This window comes from Dendropsophus ebraccatus, chromosome 6 (genome assembly GCF_027789765.1).
Source record: "Dendropsophus ebraccatus isolate aDenEbr1 chromosome 6, aDenEbr1.pat, whole genome shotgun sequence".
Classification (NCBI taxonomy): domain Eukaryota; kingdom Metazoa; phylum Chordata; class Amphibia; order Anura; family Hylidae; genus Dendropsophus; species Dendropsophus ebraccatus.
Genome location: NC_091459.1, coordinates 44,243,046 through 44,267,451, shown reverse-complemented (window position 1 = coordinate 44,267,451; position 24,406 = coordinate 44,243,046). Strand labels below are relative to the sequence as shown.

Here is a 24,406-nt window from a genome sequence, read left to right as displayed (position 1 = left end):
AAGTTCCATGTTCCAAAAAATCTTAAAGAACACGCTAGGGCAATAAAGTCATAAGTCACTGCTAGGCCGAACCCCCTTTAAATAAATATGAGTCATGTGTAGATTATCACAACTGCTGTCCAAACCTCAAATGGTCATTAGTCAGCTGGGTATATTCTATTTGTGTACTTGCGGATTATAATTTGCAATGTTGGTTTTATATGTAACTCATTCACTGCCAGAGTTTTTATCTTTTCTTGTACAGGGTCAGTACACTGTTTACTAAAGATGCTGGGGTAGAAAAATTAACTGTGTGCTAAATATTTAGTGTAATCTGAGCCCCCCAAAGATAATCATGTCAATTGCACTACATTTTTTTAATGTGTTTTAGACATTTTTTTTTTTTTACAAAGGGGCATGGGATTTAGGAGCATAGCTTAAATCCGTTATTGTGCACTATAAATGGATCAAAAGTCTATCTTTATACAGATTTGTAATTAACTTCTATTTAAAAGTCTCAAGTCTTCCAGTACTTATCAACTGTACATAGCAGTAGCTAATCCCCATAGCAAACCTTTCCTGCTCTGGACAGTTCTTATGGACATGGACATAGGTGGCAGCAGAGAGCACTGTGTCAGACTGGAAAGAATACACCTCTTCTTGTGGGACATACAGCAGGTGATAAGTACTGGAAGAATGGGGATTTTTAAATAGAAGTTAATTAAAAAATCTGTATAATAGTGATGAGCGAATAGTGAGATATTCGAATATTCGATATTCGTACGAATATCCCGCGAATATTCGAATATTCGATCCCATTAAAGTCTATGGGAACAAGTATTCGATTAGTGAAAAACATCTATTTGACCATTTGGAGGGTAAAACCGGAAGCTGGGGGATTTGAACACATATCAAATATTTATCGAATATTCATGGGATATTCGTACGAATATCGAATATCTCACTATTCGATCGAAAGTCTATTCAATCAAACAGTATTCGCTCATCACTGCTGTATAATTTTCTGCCACCAGTTGATTTGAGAGGGGAAAAAATTATCTATCTATCTATCTATCTATCTGTCTATCTATCTATCTATCTATCTATCTATCTATCTATCTATCGCTGTGCTATCAATTAATTCACACATGATTAGTATCTGGAATCAGTATGCCTATGCATTGCAAATACACCGCATAGCCAGTTTCAAAAACAACTGTAAAAACACAAAAGGTTAATAAAAAAGAAACACTGCAGGCAGAATGTCTTTACCAGGTGGTAAACAGGGGTCATCACAGTACTGGGAATAGGTGGCTATTGATGATGGCAGGAGCATTCATGGAGATGATGATAATGGAAAAATAAAGGAAACATGTTAGTGGATTGCCCTGGAAATTCTATGTATGAAGAATATTGGTAAGCACTGAGCACTTATGTGACTAGTAAACTAGTTATCATCATCATCAAATATCAGCCTCTTTGGATAGTAAATATAATGTTCAGCAACCAGTTTCTAAATAATGTCCTTTTTTCTCTAGAATACTGTACCGAAATTCCAGTGAGCAGAAGCTTCTACGTATTTCCCTAGAAGCAGCAAGAAAGTTACATATTCAGCTTCTAATCTCAAGCCTTCAGTTCTATGGCTCCCCACTTTGTTTACTGGGCTGCAGCAATGATATGACCATGTGACCACAACAGCGGATCACTGGCAGCTTCAGCCTATTAAACAAATACAAAGCTGCTGGAGAACTATATAACTGCTGGTTAAGAGGAGAGGAAGATGTTTTAAGTCGTATGTGCTTACCACAGATGGTCAGAGTTGGGTGGAGTTTAAGTATTATTAGACATTCCTGGGCATTTTGTATATGGTACTCGGGGGGGACCCCTAACCTGCTATAAGGTTGTCATGTGCCAGGGACGCTACAGCCTTGGCGCCATTTTTGTTAGATCTTCAGTTGTATGACTATGCAAATTAGGTGGGGTAGGACTAAAGCTTCTAGTGTACCAATCTGCCCACCAGCTGCCTCCTCTTGAGGCTATACTCACTCAACGTATAATAAAAGAAAAATGTGGCCATAACTGTTGTGGATCCGCTGTACTGCTGTTAGCGATGGCGTAAACCGCACCAGGGAGCGGAGTCTAAGCTGCCGCTGGTCTTTACCAGTGCCCACCATAACGTGGGATGGACTTGCTGCGGCAGGCGACCCCAGGTCGCTACCTCTGGCTTAGCGTGCTGGTGGCGGCGAGCAAGGTGCAGATGGATACTGGTAGGCAGGCAGGAACACAGCTGGAACCGGGACAGCAATCACAGGCAAGAAGCACAGATAGCAGGAAAAAGGTACGACAGGTGTCATGGGTAGGAATCACGGGCAGGAATACAGAGAGTTGGGCCACACACTATGGTAACATGCAAAGGCTCCAACGGGGAATGTCAGGACAGGTGCTGAGTTATAGGGGAGGTAATAGATGCAACATCCAATAAGGGACGTACTGTCCCTTTAAATTGCCATCGGAGGCGGAGACACGCGACAGACAGAGAGTGGCTGGGCAGACCTGAGCAGGGCCAAGTAAGGCGCTCCGAGGGGCTAAAGAGGGGCAACCTTGCGCCATGGCATGTGGGCACCAGCGTCTGCCTGAAGACACGAGCTGGAAGAACGCAGGGAACGTGTGGAGCAGTTGCCCAGAGCACGGGACATGGCTGCAGCCGTGACAATAATCTTTAGGTAGGACATATTTTTTTTTATATAATAATGCACTCCAAGGCTATGTTCACACAACATCTTTTCATCTCCGTTGAAAATGACATCCGTCATTTTGAGTCTAAAATAACGGACGTTATTTAGCAGCTTGACCTCCCCTTAGTGCACTGACGGGTGTTTGTACATTATTCTAGTTTGGGGTTGCTAAGTGGACTTTGGATGCGGCTTAATTGAAAAGTCCATTGAATTTAAAAGTAAAAACGGAGACAGAATGGTGACAAAAGGAAAACTGCGTGTTAACTACAAATAAAAAACATCCGCTGTTTGCAAAAGACGTCCGAAAATAATGATCATGTTCATTATTTTGACGTGGCAAAAATGTCCGTTGTTCAATATACGCAGCAAAAACGCAGCAAAAACGCAGCAAATACGCAGCAGATGTGAAGGTGAAGATTTGATGCTGTGTTCAGTTATTTAGATCTAATCTGCTGCGTATTTGCTGGGTATTTGCTGCGTATCGCAGTAGTAAATACGCTGCATATATGGTGTGTGGGTTTGTACCCTAAGGGCAGAAAAAGGGGCAGAATGGTGCACTGATGGCTGTAGTCCCACTCCTAGTGCAACAAACCACCTAATTTACACAGTATCTAACTTGCTTATATGCCTGTATAGCTCACGGAGAGCTGAGGATGAAGGTAAGTTTCTCACCTTATGTCTCAGTGATATTTTCCTCTACTTTGTAGTTGAATCCATATGCTAATAAGACAGTTTGGTGCAATGGGGGTGGGACTACAGAACTACAGTGCACAGATCCGCCCAAGCCCGCCCCTTCTGTTGAATATTTAAATGGCACTTGCCAGTGATGAGCGCCAGAGTGCCGTCACTGCAGAGTGCCACCCAAGTATTCATTAGAAGGGGCGGGCTGGCTGGGGCGAATCTGTGCACTTAAGTCCCGCCCCCAAGCCCCCTATTAGCATGTGGTTTAAACTACAAAGTACACTTAAAAGGCACAGAGGATGAAGGTAAGAAACTTACCTCCATCTTCAGCATCATGTGCTCTATAGGGACAAAGATGCTTCTAACCTGACCAACAATCTAGTCATTATTTGCATACATTTCCTTTGTACCAGTCAAATTTTTACAGTTTAAGGGAGTGGATTGAAAACACAGAAAGGCTCTGTTCACACAATGTTGTAATTGAGTGGATGGCCGTCATTTAATGGCAAATATTTGCTATTATTTTAAAACAACGGCTGTTGTATTGAAATAATGGAAGTTATTTACCGTTATTTGGTCCTCATGTCAGGTCCTCATAGCAACCAAAACCAGGAGTGGATTGAAAACACAGAAAGGATCTGTTCACACAATGTTGAAATTGAGTGGATGGCCACCATATAACGGTAAATAACATCCATTATTTCAATATAACAGCCGTTGTTTTAAAATAACAGCAAATATTTGCCATTAAATGACGGCCATCCACTCAATTACAACATTATGTGAACAGAGCCTTTCTGTGTTTTCAATCCACTCCTTGTTTTGGTTGCTATACAGCCTCAAATATACAGCCTCAAATATACGTAGTGTGAACATAGCCTAGCTAGGCTATGTTCACACTGCGCAAACTTACGGTCGTAATTTTTCACCGATTTTTGTCCGATCGCACTTCCGACCGTAAGTGCTAGCCGTGAACATACGGCTGTTGTTTAATGTGGCTTCCTAGCATGATTTCAAGCGGGCTGCCACAGGTCGTTTACTTTAAATATACCGCCCAGCCCGAGAAACCACTCAGAATATATTTTATATCAAAATCAAGTTTACTTTGGCAGATATAAGATGTACGTTCGCGTCGGCATTGAAACTCACGGTCGTAGGTGCAGCATTTCCGGCCGCAAATTTTCACGGGGCCGTATAAAATCCGACCGTAAGTTCGTACGTAGTGTGCACTTCCCGGCTGTAGTTCCATTGCATTACATTCATATCAGTGAACCTCAAACTTACGTTCGTATTTTTGCGGTCGTAAATACGACCATAAATTTACGCAGTGTGAACATAGCCTTACAGCGCAATAAGACAGTATTGAAATCCTTTAAAGCAGTTACTGTGAAAAAACACAAAACACATTAAACATGTTTGGTGGGCAATTTACTTTAAGTGGATAACACTCAATTTCTTACCTTCTTTCCAGAAGACTGTAATTTAATTAAGGTTTTCTTAGTACAGAGGCTTATGTGAAATAGGTTAGTAATTGCACCAAGTGTTTCCAGATATGGTCATCAATTAAAATACTGTTAAACGCACATAGAGCGAATACAGAAATGATCAGCAGGAGTTGACAAAACAAGTTATCAGAATAAGAGATGAAGATTGAATTTTAAATCTGTGCACGGCATGTGGTTAATAAAGGAAGAAAAATGGACTTGTAAACAGTGGACATGTAATTGAATTACATGGTAGAAATACATTATTGTGTAATTCCGTTGGTTTAAAAGAAAAACTATTTTTTTATTTAGAAAAATCGTAAATAATAAATTGGGCCTCTGCTTGAAAAAAAAAAAAAAGCCATTAAAATTTGCATGATAAGCATCACAAATTAGGACATAAGGAGGTATGGATTTTCTCACCCATTTGCCCTAGTTATTAGATATGAGCGAATAATTTAAAAGTTCGGGTTTGTCTGAAATTAAACTAACAAACGCACAAAAACAGCTAAACATTTGCAGGTGTTTATCTGTTTTAGTGCTGTTTAGCTCAATACTTTGTTCGTTCATCAATACTTACCTGTCCGCACTCCCCTACAGTGCTTCTCCTGTCTTTGGTTGCCCCAAAAGGCAACTCCAGCCCAATGAGCCAATCACTGCTTGAGACAGGACAGTGCTGCGGCCAGTAATTGGCTAAGCGGGCTGTCACTCTATCGGCTGGAGACACCAAAGACCTGTAGGAGGCATCAGGAGAGCCCAGATAGGTAAGCGTAACCTTGGCTTTTTATGTGTATAAAGTTGTGCAGCTACCATTTTTATGAACTTGTCAGAAACTTTGGGGACACTCTTGACCATCCACGACAAATAATATAGGTGGAAATATAGGTCAGACCTGATGGAGCGTCACTGCCTGACACCTTAGTTGTAGGACAAATAAGCAGCAGCCAAAGCTCAACTCTGAATGCTCATCTAGGAATGCTTGTCTGTGCCTAACATTCCTGTGTATTGGGGGATGGGAAGAGGGGGTGGATGGAAGAGATAACTGATCAGCTGTCAATTATTGAGAAATATGGCCACCTAATGCAAACAGCCTGTTTAGTTGTTAACAAATTCCCAGCTATTCTAAGCAGGTTAGATAAGACTGGGTCGGGGATGGGGTGGTGTGTTTGGTTTCAGCGTTTCTGTCCTATTCTGAGCTAAATCTTAAAATAAGTCAGTTTCACTGCTATGACAGGATCAATGTGCTTCTCATAGGAAGGACTAGATAAATTATTTATATATGACTTTGTATTGTGAATATCTCCACAATAAAGACACTGGTAGCCTAATTTCTATTTATTTACATAATATGATTAGTAACAGGTCAAATCATAAACAAATGGTTGGAGTGTTTCTTTAAGTGTATCAATAGCCTTCAATTGTCATCTATAATTCTGCGTTTACACGGAACAATTATTGTGCAAATTCACACGATAACGGTCAAATTCGAACGTTAATCGTACGTGTAAATGCAGCGAACGATCAAACGACAACAAGAAATCGTTCATTTTGATCTTTCAACATGTTCTCAAATCGTCGTTGATCGTTCGCAGCTCGCAGCCAAGCCACGCATCCTACAGCCCCCTGCGCAAGCACGATCGCCACCCCCGCCGGCCGATCAGCACCCCCGCCGATCCGATCGCCACCAACAATTTTTAACGACAATATAACGATTTCGCCTTTGTTGTTCCACAAAGCGATTATCGTTAACGAGCAGTCGTTTATGAACGATAATCGTTCCGTGGAATAGGGCCCTAAGTATCCAATCCTGTTATATACTCCAATATTGCTTGCAGACTTGAACATTGTTATATTTACATTTTATCTTTTGTTTTTGATTTTACATAATTAGGAAAATATGTTCTCCTAGAACTTTATATAATCAACATATAACACATGAAGATTTTAGTATGTTTTCCCTTTTTGCTTGTTTTTCCGACCTAGACTTTGACCTGCCACAACTCATTAGTTTTTAGTACTGAATATGAGATCTTCTGGCCTGAGAATAATAACCATAGGGAAAGAATCACACTAGACATTTTTTTGCAAAAAAATAAAATAAAATAAAATAAAAACATAAATACATAAATTTTAGATTTAGAGTCAATAAAAAAAAATATTAAAATCCATATCCACATGGCGTTGTTGTTTTTTTGTGTGATCCTTTGCAGTTTTGCAAAAACACAGCATGCTCAGAAATGCTTTTTTTTTTTTTTTTTTCAACTGGTTCAGAAAATTATATAGATTTGTAATTTACTTATATTTAGAATTCTCAAGTCCTTCCAGTACTTAAAGGGGTAGTGCGGCTGTGAATAATTATTCACAGAATAACACACATTACAAAGTTATACAACTTTGTAATGTGTGTTATGTCTGTGAATCGCCCCCTTCCCGTGTCCCACCACCCCCGCACGTGTACCCGGAAGTGTGTGGTGCATTATACATTACCTGATCCGTGTCAAGGGCCACCCGCCATTTTGTGCCAAACGTCATCTTCGGACGGACGGCCGAATCATTGCCGCCGCCCCCCTTCCGCTGCGTCACAACTGCGCTCAGCCGCGATTGGCAGCGATTCGCCGGCCGGACAAAGAAGACGTCACTGACTGAAGATCGGAGACGGGTATCGGCACGTGATAGGTAATGTATAGCGCACCACACTTCCGGGTACACGGGTGTTGGGGGTTGTGGGACACGGGGAAGGGGGCCATTCACAGACATAACATACATTACAAAGTTGTATAACTTTGTAATGTGTGTTATTTTGTAAATAATTCTTTACCGCCGCACTACCCCTTTAACAGCTGCTGTTTGTCCTGCAGGAAGTGATATATTCTTTCCAGTTTGAAATGGTGCTCTCTGCTGCCCCCTCTGTCTTTGACAGTTTCTGTCACAGGCAGAGGTGGCAGCAGAGAGCACTGTGTCAGATTGGAAAGAATACAGAACTTCCCACAGGACATACAACAGTACAAATCAAGTATTATTTATTTATTTATTTATTTATTTATTTATTTATTTTGCTGGAGTACCCTTTTTAAGAAAAAGTGTTGTTCTAATATTAGTATAAATGCCAAAGAGTGTTTTACATTTTATACTATATAAGTTTCTATAGAATACTGAGGTTTATTCTGTTATCCCTACCTTTGGCCTCTGGTGAACGAAGCAATATGGATGCACTTGATGTAAACAGTACTTTATGTGTATTAGGATTCCTGGATAGCCAAGCATTGTGGCAATAGCTATCTTCACTCATACAAGCAAAGGTTGCTGTTCCTAATTTACTAATCTAATATACATATGATGTCATGTATACAGAATAATAAATGAGTAAACTGCAATGTTAAATTCAACAAATGGCATAAATATACAGTAAATCTTTGCCATTTTTATGATATACAACAGCTGCTTCGCATTATAGCAACATTATATACTGATTAGTACCGAGATTATGTTTATGTCTTTTGTATGAATATTTAGTGTCATAATCATCAAATGCAAATGAACAGATATGTATAGTAGTCTACATTGCTGATGCATGTTACAGAAATCCCAGTGGGGAAATATTATAACCGCAATCTAAGCTGGTGTAAAGCTTAATGACACAAATAAATAACATTGCATTGGCTTTAGCCTTATTTCCATATCTACAGTACCATCAAATTAAGCGCATGATGTATGAGGAATGGAGTAATGAAAGGCATGGATTTGTAGCAAACATTAACTGGACTGAACACTAAATAGAAATTTACATTTCATTATCTGAATGTGAATAGGGAAATGACAATGCCAGAAACTTTATTACATTTTGTGCTGAAATTAATCCTACTGTCAAATTTGGGAAAGACAGGAGCTTTTCTAAGACTAGATGTAATGAACTACCTGCTACCAAAGCAAAAGGTAATGATGAATAAGATGGTTGAAGATTATTTTTCTTGTTATAAAATTATAGTCACCTTACAATAAATTATGTTTTGTTTTTAACGTTCAAAGTAAAGAAATTATAATAGATGCCCCCCAGAGAAACCCTGGGAACTTCGGTAAAAAAAAGTGTTTTTTTTTTTTCTTTACAACCAACTGAGTCAGAAAGTTATTTAGATTTGTCCTATATATAGATATAGATTTACTTCTATTTAAAAATCTTAAGTCTTTCAGTACTTATCAGCTAATATATATGCCCTGCAGGACGTGATGTATTCTTTGCAGACTAACATGGTGCACTCTGCTGCCACCTGAGCAGGAAAGGTTTTCAATGGGGGTTTTCTACTGCTCTGGACAGTTCCTGACATGGACAGAGGTGGCAGCATAGAGCACTGTGTCAGACTGGAAGGAATACACCACTTCCAGCAAGACATACAGCAGCTGATAATTACTAGACTCGAGATTTTTAACTAGAAGTTAATTACAAATCTATATCTTTTGGCACCAGTTGATTTGAAAGTAAAGACAAAAATATATATTTAAGTTCCCCTTCAACTTAAAATTAATTAATTGATACTATTTTAATTAATTATACTATATTGGCAAAATTGTAAAAAAAAATCACAATGCTGCTGCATTCTGTGTGCAGACAAATAAAAAAAATAAAAAAAAGGATTAAAAAAAAAAAAACTGTGGCCACAAAGTCACAAATCCTTAATAGATCAGTTGGGTTTCTATAAAAGGTGATAGTGGCTAAAGCTGTTTTCTTTCTTTCTTTCTTTTTTTCTTTTTTTTTCTTCTTCTTCTTTCTTTTTTTTTTTTTAACATGATTATTATGTACTTTTAAATTTTGAGTGTCACACCTTCAGTATTTTCAGTATGTTTAGGAGTTATCTATTGTAGTAAAGGACCGTGAAAATTTTACTGTGAGTGTAAAGAAACAAAGAGTGGGCACAATATAACACTAAATTTCCCCTGCAGTAGCTGAATTGGGCTTCCTTTCAAAATAACAGATATTCACTAGGGGTAGAAATCACCTTTTCATATCTTTAGTCTCTCTTTCTGTTGTCCTGGCACTCTATCCATGATATTGGAAGGTTTCCAGAAGAACTATCCATGTAAGATCTACAAGGCATTCACAAAGACTTCAGACCCAATCCCTTTTTCATCTTGTGCTAGGTTTTCTCCCTCAATCTTTACTCAATGACCCATAATTAAGAAGTAAAAACAGAATTTTAGAGATTTTTGTAAATTTACTAAAAGAGGGGAAAATTTAATTTCACCTGGTCATAAGTGTTTGGTATGGCACCTGAAAATTAGCTCCCAATTTCTCTTGATTATCTTTGAGATGTTTCATGTTACACCTTGACGCTATGTTTACACATAGCATTTAATGTGGGTTTAATTAGCGTTAATTTAATTTGGATTGAAGCGAATCTGTACCCACAATCTGCCCCCCCCCCCCCCCCAAACCGCTTGTACCTTCAGATAGCTGCTTTTAATCCAAGATCTGTCCTGGGGTCCGTTCGGCAGGTGATGCAGCTATTGTCCTAAAAAACAACTTTTAAACTGGCAGCCCTGTGCCCAATGGCCGGGGCTCAGAATGTCTATGCATTAGGCTGGCACAACCTCTCTGTCCCTCCTCCCCGCCCTCCTCATCATTAGGAATGCTCCAGGCAGATTGTCTCCTATTACCCACCTGTGTCAGCACAGCACAACGTTAAATCGTTAAAGCACCTGTGCAATGTTCAGACAGGAGAAAATGTTCAAGTGGCATTCCTAATGATGAAGAGGGTGGGGAGGAAGGACGGAGGAGTGGTGCAAAGTTAGGGCACAGATACTCCTGTTGGGCACGGGGCTGCAAGTTTGAAAGTTGTTTTTTAGTACAATAACTGCACCACCTGCAGAATGGACCCCAGGACAAATCTTGGATTAAAAGCAGCTATCTGAAGGTACAAGAGGTTGGGGGGGGGGGGGGGGGGACAGATTGTGGGTACAGAGTCACTTTAAAGAAAAGCTAACAGCAGGTTAGACAAATCTAATTTGGCTAAATGTCCCTATTGCACAAGGGCACTGAGGATTAAGGTATGTCTCTTATCTCCATCCTCTGCGCCATTCTCATGCACTAAGGCAGTTTGGAGCACTGGTTGTGAGGCTACCACCCCCAGAGCACCGATATAGCCTGCTTTACTGATAATCATTTGTAGCCCTCTCCCCTGGCCCTCTCCCCTGTTGTTATACAACAAACTGCATGAGAACTGCGCTATGAATGGAGGTCAGAGACTTATCTTCCTCCCCATGCACAATAGGGAGCCCCTATAGGGAATGTAACATAACAAAGTTTGAAAAAGTAAAAGGGTCTAATGACTTTGTCTATGCTTTGTACATGTACAAATAAAATGCCTGCATAGCATTGGAGGACGTTTTTCAAAACTCTAGTTACATGATATTCTCAAAACATTAGTTCATATTCTACAGACTAGCTGGCCATATTATTTGGGTTATACAATACTCTGAAAGCAATGGCTGTGTTATTTTGAGCTGAAAAGGTAATAGATCTGTCATTTTAGTTTTTCCATTAGACTTCCTTTCAAACAACAGGAATTCTAATATATGGATACGATGGACAACCTCAAGCAGCCCTGTACATAGATGACCTTGGGAAGGAGTGGTCTGTCAGATCAAGAAGTTGAGATAAGAATGGTCTGGCCCATAGGTGAGCTCAGGAGGCAATAGCCTGGCACAGGAGCTACTGAGAAATAGGCTAGCACATAAAAGCTGAGAAATAGATTATCTGGCCGAGAAGGGATTGATTTGGTGGAGCTTAAAAGGAATAGCATGGGACACACAGGTTATATGGAACCGGAGGTGTTGATTAGCAGGTACTATAGGAATGGCTCTAGCAGATGATCAAGCAGATAAGGATGGCTTATTTTTTTTTAAGTCAACCTGAACTCTCTTAAACGTATTCAGGCTTAAAAAAAAACGCCCACTCTCTTCCAGAAAAAGCACCACTCTTGTCTCCAGTTTTAGTGTTGTTTTGCAATTTAGCTCCATTCACTTCAATGGAAATGAGTTGCAAAACAACACCTAAACTAGAGACAAGAATGGTGCTGTTTCTGGAAGAAAGTGTCCATGTTTTTCTAAGCCTGAATAACCCATTTAAATCTTTCTCTAATGCCAGATGACCCCTCTAAGATGTGATGATACCATGTCTACCTCAGGAGCTAGTCACAATAAAAAACAGTGGAGGGCTTCTAAATAACATGTACTGTATGTAATGTAAAAATATAGAATTTGTCTATCCATCCATACCCCTTCCCTTCATCCATCTCCTCCCTTAGTTAAACTTGACATACATGTGTCTTTTTTCATCCTTACTATGTAACTATGGTAATTGTGAACCTACCTGCAAAGGTTTTGTAATCCACTAAATCGAAAATTACAATAGCAACTGCCGACCATGTCACTATGAGGGCGACCACAAGAATCCATGCCGCTGGAGAGCTGAATGTCGTCTTCAGATCTTGTGAGACTGATCTTGTCATCTTCAGTGGTGGCTTGTGGACAGATCCATTCTTACCATCTAAAACGGTTGTAGTTGTGGTGGATGAACGACCTGCGCGACATAGTACAAATAAGAAGGACTTAAATTAAAATGTTTTTCAACATCAGTTTTATAAATGAAAGAATGGCAATAATCATGGGGAATTAAAGTGAGGTGACCTTATATTTGTATATCTTATATCTTGTCATTAAAATGAGCAGCCCTTGCTCATTTAGAAAGTAAGAAAGTATATACTTACCTCTCCATCCTCCCTGGTATCCTCCTGCCTGTTGCCTGCTGTGTGCAGCTGCCGCTGAAGCTTTTGAACTCGTTTATATAGTGACATACTGATCAGCCAAATACTGGCCAAGATCGAACAACACCATAGCCCGTGATTGGCTGAGTGGCCTGTCACTTCAGAGATGGTTTCAGTAGCTTCTGCGGCAGATGTAGTGAGGCAGAAAAGGGCAGCAGGACCCCAGGGAGCCTGCAGAGTTTAGTATACTGCAGAGTTTAGTATGACTGTCATCGGCCATCTGCCGCACATTACATTTATCGATGCATGGCCAGCAGCCGATGATTTGTATACTTACTAAAAGACAACGATGAGCTGATGATCAGCTTTTTGACTGATCGCTGTTTTATTGCATGGAATATCTGCCCGAAGCTGCCGGATTTGGCAGATTATCGTTCCGTGTAAAAAGACCCTAAGTATGGATGGTTTGTTGTGTCATGCTAGGGGGAGGCTGTAAACTACGTTTAAGATTTCCCTGGCCAAACTCTTTAAAGTAATAAAAAGAGAAAACACATTGAGGAACATTTAATATTGAGTCTAAAATGTGCAATTTTTCATTTTTCTACAGAGTATTTGTCTGTTTTTTTTACCCAGCCAAGTAGGACTAATTCAGCAAACTTTCATTGATTTGTGAATAGAATACTCACTGAATACAGTGGTGCCTTGGATTACGAGCATAATTCGTTCCAGGTCCGTGCTTGCAATCCAAATCACTTTTAAACCAAAGCAAATTTTCCCGTAAGAAATCACTGAAATGCAGACAATTGGTACCACTCCCCAAAAATGATGTCGGCTGCTCGTTGCAGTCGTTTGTCTTTCAACATGTTGAAAGACAAAAGACTAATATTTCAACTATCTGCTGCTATTGCTCCGTAGAATAGGAGCGGCGGTAGCAAACACCCGGGCAGCCCCCCCCCCCCCCCCCCCCCCCCCGCAGCTCCCTGCGGCTCCCCTGTACTCACCCGCTTGCTGCCGACACGTGTAATAGGGTCTTTAGGCTAAAAATGGGCAAAAAAATCCAATTATTTACCTAAAAATAGGCCCAAAGCCCTTGATAAATACTCCCCTTTGTGGTATGAAAAATTATTGAATTAGCAAAAATAGACAATACATACAAAGATGAGATCCAGTAAGTGATTATTTTTCTGTGATATCTTTTTTCACTCAACGATAAGCAACAGCAGAGATGTCTAATGTTACTTATCTCTCAACTACTTCTGAGCTAAACATGCATGTAAACTCTAAAGCTGGTCAGCAACAACTGTTTATCTAATCTTCAACGAATGTCTATGGTTGTTTCGACAGGATAAGCTAACATTCTCCTTCAATATAAACTACCCAGCTGTCCAATGTCTCATAGGGTAAGAAGTATCTGGAAAGTCATTTTTAACCTGCGTAATCCGTTTTTACCCCAGTGGTCACCAGAAGCAGCATATATTTCTGACATCCACTGTCTCCCTCGATATCCACAACCAGCCCCCTGAAACTGCTTGTATCTTCAGATAGCTGCTTTTAATCCATGAGCTGTCCTCGGGGCAGATTGTGGGTACAGAGTCACTTTAAAACTATAGGGGGTGGAGTAATAAACAGGGTTTTAAAGATAGAATACTTATGTAATGCTCAACCCTTTTCATGTCAATGTTCATGGTTCAAAGTATGAGAGGAGACAGCACTTCCAAAAGCAGAGAAAGGCTTGGTAAAAGCCAAAACATCGATACGCTGCGTGGTATAAGTACACGTTTGCTTTTGGAAATGCTGTCTCCTCTCATACTTTGGATTATCAGACGGATGGATGGTTCAGTCCGGTGAGACAAACACCTGGTGAAATTTCTACTCTATTTTCTGTGCTGCTATTTTTGAAGATTTATCTAGAATATTCATGATTCAGTCCATTCCGAAAGCAAGTAGAGATAATAGAACATATTTCTTTTAAGTTTTAGGTCTTCTGAGAACAAATTGGCCATTGGATTTGATTCAATGGAAAGTATCAAGATTGCTTTGAAATGTGTCTCCTAGCAATGTGTTTAATAGTCAAAAGTATCTAAGCTATTTTATGGCAAGGCAGCATAATACTTTCGATAAACTCAGGTTGGGTTTAGTGGGATTTTGGTTTTTTAACCCTAACAGTAACCTTATCCTTTTCTGTACACAGTTTTGAGGGATTTCCATGAAAATAATCCCAAGATTTGGTAAAGTTCATATCTTTTGGGAATTAATTTTATTTGTTAAAAATTGATTTACTCATCTCTAGCTGTTAACCATAACATTGTCATACAGTATTTATGGCCGTATTCAGGGAACAAACATTATTTAAAATGACAGACACTAATATTTGGGCATTGATACAATTCTTGGCATAAATATCAATTAGAAATACAACATATTGCTAAGTAAATTTTCCAATTCACTCTGCTACAAAATAGTCAAGACAGACTGTCCTTAATCAAAATCATAACTTAAATATTTGTCGGCGCAATGCCAGTTACACAAGTAGCAATATACATGGGCCATAAACAAGATAGGAAATCCAAATAATTAGACTTTTTATAAATAAATAAAACTTTTCACTTAGACTCCTCGCCAACACTCTGTAATGAAAATGCTTTACAGTTCAATCTTTTTGCTTAATTGCTTCTTGTTTTGTCACAATCCTCCTCCATGTCGGAATCTATTTCTGTGTAGTTGAAAATCTTGTCTTTTGAATCCATAATGAAACCGAAGTACTGTACTGCGAGACAGATTTATGGGCCGGGTGCTAACATGAACAGCTGTGATTGCAAAATGCTAAACTGCTAACAATCAGCCCGAAGGGGGACTTGACATGTATATGAAAATTATTCATTTGACAACAAAATGAGGGGTTGACGATGTATAGAAAATTTAACGCATAAAAGTTTGTTTATTTTGTGCGTTAATTTGAACATATATTGTATATTTATTGACATAGACAAGTTCAGCTGGAATTTGGTTCATTAACAAAACTCATGGTGGAAAAAAAGGTGTAATTTACTTATATTTCCCCATTGTTTTGTTTTTTTTTTGTTTTTTTACGCTATGACCATTTAGAGTACTGTGATGCTTTCCTGAGGTACAGTAGATGATAGGTTTTCGTAAAATTAGACTACAAAAAGTAGTAGATGCCTGGAACAAATTTCCAGCAGGTGTGGTAGGTAATTTTTTGTAACTGACTGTAATGACTGGAGTGGATCCACTGGACCGTCACCAGCGATGGCGTAAGCCGCACCAGGGAGGCAAGTCTAAGGGGCCACTGGTCTTCACCAGGGCTCACCGCAAGGCGGGATAGACTTGCTGCTGCAGGCAACCCCCAGGTCGCTACCCCTGGCTTGGCTTGCTAGTGATGGCGGACGAGGTGTAGCGGGAACAGTAGGCAAGCAGACGAGCAGGAAGGCAGGTGGTCACACAGATAGCAGTCACGAGCGGAACCGCAGGTGGCAGAGACTACAGGCAGGAACAACGGGCTGGAACAATGGGCATAAACAATGGAGAGCTGGGCCACACGCTAATGGGAAACATACAAAAGACTTCAACAAGGCCAGGGCAGGACATGTGGGGACATATTTATAATGTCAGTGTGTTTGGTGCAACTAACAGGGCGACCTATCCCTTTAAATGTGTGACAGCCGGCGCACATGCGCCCTAGGAGACATGGACGTGCGCGCCGACCAGGACAGCGGGGAGCAGGCACAAGGGACTGTGAGACGCTCCCAGGGGCCAAAGCTACAGCAGCACTGGGCCCCTACCCATGGGCTCAGACGACTGCAGCAGTGGGAGGAGAGGGAGAGCGGGTGAGGCGGCGGCTCGGAGCACGGGGCGCCGCTGCAGCCCTGATACTGACGATCTTCAGTAACATGCCTGGGATAAACATTTTTAATTTTTTTTTTTTGCTTTATAAGATACACATGACAAAGGCACCCCTGGTTTAGACAACTGAAAGAGGGGAAAAATTATTTCATGCTAATTAAACATCCCTGTCAATGCAGAGCTGGTTGTCTAATTTTCTGAGACAATGAATTTGGGGTTTCCCTTGGCTGTAAGCCATAACCATCAACATTAACAGAAATAAACTCTGTTTGTAATGATACAATATAGGGGGTTCAAATTGTAAATTAACTTACTGAAAAATAATGACTTGATGATAATATTCTGATTTATTGAGATGCACTTGTAAGTATGCACTTTAGAAGTCAATAATATCATTTTTATGTCATATGTCAATAAGGCATTAATGTTTCTGAGGGCCACATTGCATACATGGGGTCAACTACCCAATTCTTACATATGAAGAGACCAATAAATGAATAGGTCAAATCATTTCCTTCAGAAAATAGTGACAACGAGAAGTATGATAATGTGTATTTTGCAGCATCTGTGTTCAATGGAAGAATGGCAGTATAAAAGTACATGTAACATCTGCCACACACAAGGTAGTGTATGAGTTTTATCACTTAATTTGTTGTATGAATATAAATTTTAGCGCAATGTCAATTCACGTAATGAGTAGCATCTGCTAAATATATATAGAACTGTCAACGTTCATAAAGATTTAGGAATGATTATATCAAACCATACAAAAGGTTTAGAAAAATTTATTTTATTTTAAAGGGGTTCTTTAGGATTAGAAAACGGTAGCTGCTTTCTTGCAGAGACAGGGACACTTTTGGCCTCAGTTTCAATTCCATTTTGTTCATTTTGTTCCATTCCAGTTTTATCTTCAGTTCCATTGAAGCCCCAATGACAGGTGTGGCACTCTTTTTGGAAGAAAGCAGTTATATTTTACTAATACTAGACGTCCCTTTGATGATATTCTTTACGATAGGCCATCAATGTTAGATCTGTGGACCTTCCAATATTACCTATTCGACAGAGCACTCCAGTACACGCTGCAGATTTCTCATTTCTACATGAGTGCTTGTACTAGCACATGCAATCCATAGTGATTGCTGCTGCTGTTACATAGTTTTTAGGTCAAGGAGACACATGGTACCTTTCATATATTCATCTGTTCTTCTAGACTGTAAAAACATGCTTTTGATCTATTGTACAAAGAGTCAAAGAGGCCCGAGCAAGCTGTAACGCCTCCCTACTGCCCCTCCCATATCTGACCCGGTTTGGGATTCAGCTTCCATATGTCAATCAAGCAAGAGGGGGGGGGGGGGGGGGTGAGAAAGTGCATCTTGCAACAGATCAGGCTTTGTATCAAAGAATAAAATCATTCTGAAGTTACATAAAGAACCATGTGTCTCCTTAACATAACCATCTTACAGTGTTAGCAGTTTGGAATGTGAATTACAGCTGACAGATTTCCTTTAAGCCTTCCAGTACTTATAAGCTGCTGTATGTCCTGCAGGATGTGGTGTATTCTTTTCTTCCCAGTCTGACACAGTGCTCTCTGCTGCCACCTCTGTACATATCAGGGACTTTCCAAAGCAGGAGAGGTTTTCTATGGGGCTACTGCTCTCCTGTTACTGACAAAGGTGGCAGCAGAGAGCACTGTGTCACACTGGTCAGAATACACCACTTTCTGCAGGACATACAGCAACTGATATGTAATGGAAGACTTGAGATTTTTAAATAGAAGTAATTTACAAATCTGTATAAATTTCTGAAACTAAATGATTTAAAAAACTTTTTTTTTTGTCCATCCAGAATATACTTTCAAAGCCTGGATAACTATTTTAATATACTATACTATGTAACTGTTGTGACTCACAAGCTACTGCTGAGTGGGTGCTGGGTGCTGAGATCATGCAGGGTGTAGGTATAGTAAATAAAAAAAAAAAGATACTAAATAACACTAGATGCTTTTATGTCTTTTGTGAACTAGTCATTTCAAGGCTTTGTTCACACCCCGTTAAAATGACAGACGTTTACATTAGATGACCATCATATAATGGCAGATAATGGACGTTATTTTGAAACAGATGGTGTTAAATGACGGTCACCCAATAAAAACGTACGTCATTTTGACGGTGTGAACATAGCCTCAAGATGAAAATGGGCAAAAAATATTTTTTAAAAAAGCACATTTTTAGAAAAATGAATGAGTCATGAATACTTAAAAAAGGACTTAGCATTTTTACAGCTGGTAAATTACAGCCTTAAAATTTTACTGAATGGGAATTATTGGCAATCTTTCTTTCAAAGCAAGTTGAATGGACTCTATAGAGACACATCAATTGTGTTGTCTTACATCGATGACGTTAAAATTTTTACTTGACTGCATGAATTTATTTGAACTATGTTGTGTCAATTTGCGATTGAAGATGAAACTTTTACATATAGAGATTGCTGCTTTAATACCTTTTGGTGTTAGATTTAAATGTGATCTGACAGAAAAGACCTTTGTACGCTCCTGCATAAAATCTGGGACGTGCAAGGTTCTGTAGGCACCTAGATGGATACTAAACTAAGCTGTAAAACAGCAGGAGGCCTTACACTTTGTGTGAACTCACTTTAAGCATCTGATTTGAATGGCAAATTGATATATGGTCTGCCAAAGATAAAAATAAAGTTTAGGTTGAATTTTTTTTCCTAGTCTTTCTTTGTGCCCGACTGTCTGATAACATTACCGATTCCATCTGCATAGTATTATTTTGATTATGCTGATTTAATTTCTGCATACAATTAGTTATTGTGGTCCCATTAATTGCAAACCTCAATCAGTTATATTCAGTCACATTTGTAATCAGGTTACCATTAAATTCTTAACTAAATAATTTTAATGATATGATATGCATATATAATAATTCCAGTAGATTTTCATGAAATGCTTTCAGACAGTGCACCTGGGCCCTATGCAGTTCACATGAAATTGTTGGACTGTATATCCAAAGTGCCAGTAACTGGATTTTAGTCTGCAAAATAGTACACCATTTATTAATTAATTGCTAAAGTAATCAAAATGCATGAAAAAGTCTAAAACTGTGTACATATTAGAGATCCAATTGTTCGGTATTTGAATACCAGTGGCTGAAGAAGTTTGATGCAACCCTAAGGAGCTCAGGAAAACATGGATACAGCCATTTTTTCCATAAACAACAATAAGATTTTTTGCTTTATGCTTAATTTTGAGTAGTTTTTTTCTTTTTGAACCTGAATCTGTTTCCCTTTGGAAAAATACCTGTCACCATAGGCATTTTTCACCGGTTTTCCCCTTTGCAGGCTTCATTTATGATTTTCAGCTGTCCCTAACCTAGTGGCTGGAGGCTAGCTGCAAATGAAGCACTTAACTGAGATACAACACTTACTAAATCATTTCTGTGCCTGTCTCTGGCTCTTTTTAGTACTCCTTCCCCCCCCCCCTTATACTGTACCTTTGCTAAAATATTTAGACTTTTTTTATTCTAATTGCATATAACATGCTTTTACCTTGTCATCATTTTTACCTTTTTAAACCCTGTATTGATCAATGTGTGTTTTTACCTAAAGAAAGTTCCACTCTAAAGCCTCTATTACACTGGACGTTCCCTGCTCGGGTGAGTACAGGGGGTCCGCAGGGAGCTGCGGGGGAGCTGCCTGGGGAGCTGCTATCACAGTCTTTTATCTTTCAACATGTTGAAAACGACAGCAATGATCAGCCGACATCTTTAATGTTGGCTGATCGTTGCCTTCTATTACACGGGACGATTATCGGCTGATAAGCGTTCTGTGAAATAGGGCCTTTAGACCTTGTTCACACTACGTTTAACAGCATCCGTTGCAAAGAAACCTCCTGTATCAGCTGCAGGAACAATTTTTTTCTACTATTGAGTTACGGGCACCGTCGGGTGTTCCCGCAAATCAATTGACCAGTCACTTCAATGCAAAGTGCAGCCGCCGCTGCACTTTATATTGTGTGAACAGCTATTATTTCCGGACGCTGTTAATTGAACAGCGTCCGGAGATAATAGGCATGTACATTATTTTAATGCCGTTCTAAAGAATGGGTGTTATACAGTAGCATAGCTACCATAGAGGCAGTGTAGGCAGTTGCTATGGGGCCCATGCATGACTGGGTAACCTCTGACCTCTGTTCTCCAGCTGGCAATCAATTAGGAAAGGAAAATGTGCAGAAATCAGTGCAGCAATAAAGCGTATGCATTGTGTTGTGCGTAGGGGAGGGGGGCCCCTTACAAATTTTTGCTATGGGGCCCTGTGAATCCTAACTACGCCCCTGACGATATAATAACGATGTGTGAACATAGCGGGCGGCATTGCATTGCCTTCAATGCAATGCTGCTCCTGCAGTAAAGAACGGACACTGATTCCATTGCAATCAGTGTCCATTCTTTACCTAAAAATGAACAACATGTGAACATAACCTAACACTGTAACACATAATATCAGTAAAAGTATAAACTGAACTGAACTGAATCTAGCTGCTATTTCTTTTTTGTTATTTTGTGTGCTTCATTTTCACCAGTGACTCAGCTTTAGGTCCATTTTGGTGTCTGCTTTCTCTGGCAAGAGTACTCAAGTATTGCGACCCAGTCCATTAGGATTTATAGTTCCACAAATGAATATAATTCTTTTCATTTGACCATAGATGCAATAGGATACTTTTTACTACCATTTGGGGCAAAGGTAAAAGGAAGTAAGTAAAACAGTGCAGAGTGTAGTATTATTGATACTATACGCAAAGTGAAGGCATAGGTGAAGCAGGCAGAAAGGCAAGTGTGGTACAAGTACACCCAATATGTGCAAAGCCCTGATGTCTGAAAAGGAGATACGCTTTTGTCAGTGTCTGCTGTACAGCCCAGTAAGATGCAGCAGCAGTTGTTATTGGTAAGGGTGTTGAAACACTATAATGAGAAACGTGCATTTGAAGGACTAGAGTAAAAGAATTAATTTCTCAGGTTCGTACCAAGTTTCACGTTAAAGCGGTACGCCAGCAAAATAAATAAATAAATAAATAAATAATAATAATAATATATATATATATATATATATATATATATATATATATCAAATCAACTGGTAAAAAAAAGGCCCAGAGAGTTGTAATTTACTTCTATTTTAAAAATCTTGTCTTTCAATACATACAGCTGCTGTATGTCCTGCAGGAAGTGCATTTGTTTCAGTCTAGAGAGCAGGAAAGATTTTCCATTAGGATTTGCTACTGCTCTAGACAGTTCCTGACATTAATAGAGGTGGCATAAGAGAGCACCACTTCCTGCAGGACCTACAGCAGCTGATAAGTACGGGAAGACAAGATTTTTTCTAATAGAAGTAAATTACAAAGCTCTGGCATTTTCTGGCACTCACTGGAGTACCCGGAAAAGAGCAAACAAACAAACTCACTAACTACGGTAACTAACTAACTAAATAAATAAATATAAATTGCTGTATTGATCTATAAAGAAATAAAATGAGACACAGTAGCCATTCTGTCCTCATGAACAATTCTGTTTTTAATCAGGTAGCCATTGTTATGTCGTATCTGATTTCATTTAGATACGCAACAAGCACTGCTACATTGGCTCTATAATCATCAGAGTCTATAACTGACTATATTAATATTTAGATAATGGGGTCATGAGTAGCTCCTGAGTAATAATGAAATCTATTATGAACTTTAATTTACTAAATGACTCCCCTTATTTTCTTTCACAGAGTCAAATATATGCATCACCAATTTCCATATTCTGGGTATACCACAGAGAGCCTGCCAAGTCAGGCCAGACCCAGCGAAGCAATTAATCACAAGTCCTTCTGGTAATAATTTCCTTTTCCATTATATGAAATGAGCCGATGTGCTGCAATATATTAGTGAGTGCTGGTAAGTAAAGCTGGATATGTATACATAAATGCATCATTCTTTCATCAAGAAAATGAATATTTATGATGCAATTAAACCACAGGGCCCAGAGCAGCTACTATAGTCTAAGCCTATGTATTTGCTTGGAATTCACAACAATTTCTTAGGTGTGGGGCTTTAACAAACAACATAAACTAAGATACCGCTGTGATGCCCCTGCACACGTCTGGTAAATTTATCCAAATTTATTTATCAGAAAATCCAGATAAATTTGCAGACCCATAGGGTTCTATTGGACATGGATATACCTTTCAGGATTTAAGATGCATTGCATGGCAGCCCAGGCCAGCACCAGCAACGAGGCAAGTGCCACTGAGTGCTGACGCTGGCCCTTTAATTGTACATACTCCTGATCAGGAGCACATCCAGTCTTATTGGCTACTGTGATTGACAGGGCCGGGAGCCATTGGCTCCCAACCTTGTCAATCACTCTTGTGGCTGGAGGCAGCACAAGAATGAGTTGCAATATACTTACACGCTACCTCCCCCCTCAGTATTGTGGTGTACAAGTGATGCAGCTCCATAAGAGCGAAGAAGAAGAAGCTGGCCAGGAGCACCACTGCAGCCGTGCAGCAGGTAAGTATGTATTTTTCCCTTTTCCATTTTTATGGCCGTTTTTTTATCCTCCTGAAAGGCTTTTAGATCAGTGTTACCTGTCCATAAAAGACATGTGAAAGGGCATGATGAATTAAAAATAGAGCATACTGCTACCCCCTAAACCAAAAGTTGCATTCATTCTAGAATGCTGCCTGTGCAGTTTTTCTGAGAAAAAAAAAAAAAAAGCCTTGTCAGCGAGCAGGTCTTCTTCATTCAGTTTTACAGAGGCAACATCAATATAACAACAGCAATGATTGATGTAATATACTTTTATTCACTATACTAAAAGAATTTGTAACTACCCTATGACTCAAGATACGACAGACCTGCTATGCATTAGACCTCATAGACATGCTAACATTTTGACACTCAGTATTTTCAGGAGTGCGGTTTTTATGCATTATGTGTTAAATACATCAATCATATTTTTTGCTTCCTGTAGGCAGGAAAACTGTATTTTTGACATTTCTGAAATCAGAAATCAAGTAAAGATGACTTAAATTACTCTCCTGGCTCTCTTTACTAAGGCTCATTTCCCTCATAATATTTGTGGTATGTATCCAAAATCATCTTTTCCACACTGGTGCTTTAGTAATCTGTGTATTAAAATATTTTAGTTTTTGTTGTAACAGAATTTAGCTTTCTATTTCGGGGAAAGTGAATGCTGACCTTTCAGCTCAGCACTTGCCTCCCCCTCATTCCCTGCTGCCTACCTGTGCTATTACACTAACAGACAGCAATTGGATAGCAACGGGAAGGGCTGCCTGAACAATTCTTAGATTGTTTGAGCAGCCCTTTTAAATCAGCAGGGGTCTGTTGCTACTGCTCCGATTACAAGGAGTGATGTGTAACATGTTGAAACACCACGATTAACATACACTATTACACTAAATAATTATAAGCCTTGTAGGCACTATAGCAAATGTGTAGTCATACACGTGTCCTAATGGATCTGAATTAAAAGACAGTCACAAGTAATATGTGGGTAAAATGCATTTCAGGTAAGGATGCCATAAAAATATGGTACACCAAAAGGATCAAATTTTTTCCCTTTCAATACAACAAAACTCCAGTCCATGGGCTGGGCTTTAAAATGTACCTATCATTAGGAAAAAAAAAAAACAGAAAAAAACTTTTGACATGTCACAGAGACATGTCCAAAGTTTTGATGAGTAAGTCAGGAGAAGAGCGCCATATACATGTTTTCTCCTAACTCTTTGTTATGTGACCTAGGCGGACTCCTAATGCCAGTCTATGAGGCCTTCCAAATCGGGCGGACACGTAGCATGGCAAGGAATGAACAACAGCACTTCTGTC

The 24,406-nt window shown here is 39.4% G+C and overlaps 1 protein-coding gene across 1 annotated transcript in view; it reads right to left on the bottom strand.

Annotated features, from left to right (window-relative positions):
- Positions 1 to 24,406, bottom strand: part of TRDN (triadin) — a 255,364-nt gene that overhangs the window by 163,661 nt on the left and 67,297 nt on the right. The window contains exons 3-4 of the mRNA XM_069974192.1: positions 12,243 to 12,452; positions 1,252 to 1,293 (exon numbers count right to left, since the gene is read on the bottom strand). Coding sequence (XP_069830293.1) covers positions 1,252 to 1,293; positions 12,243 to 12,452 — 252 coding nt within the window. The remainder of the gene's footprint in view (positions 1 to 1,251; positions 1,294 to 12,242; positions 12,453 to 24,406) is intronic.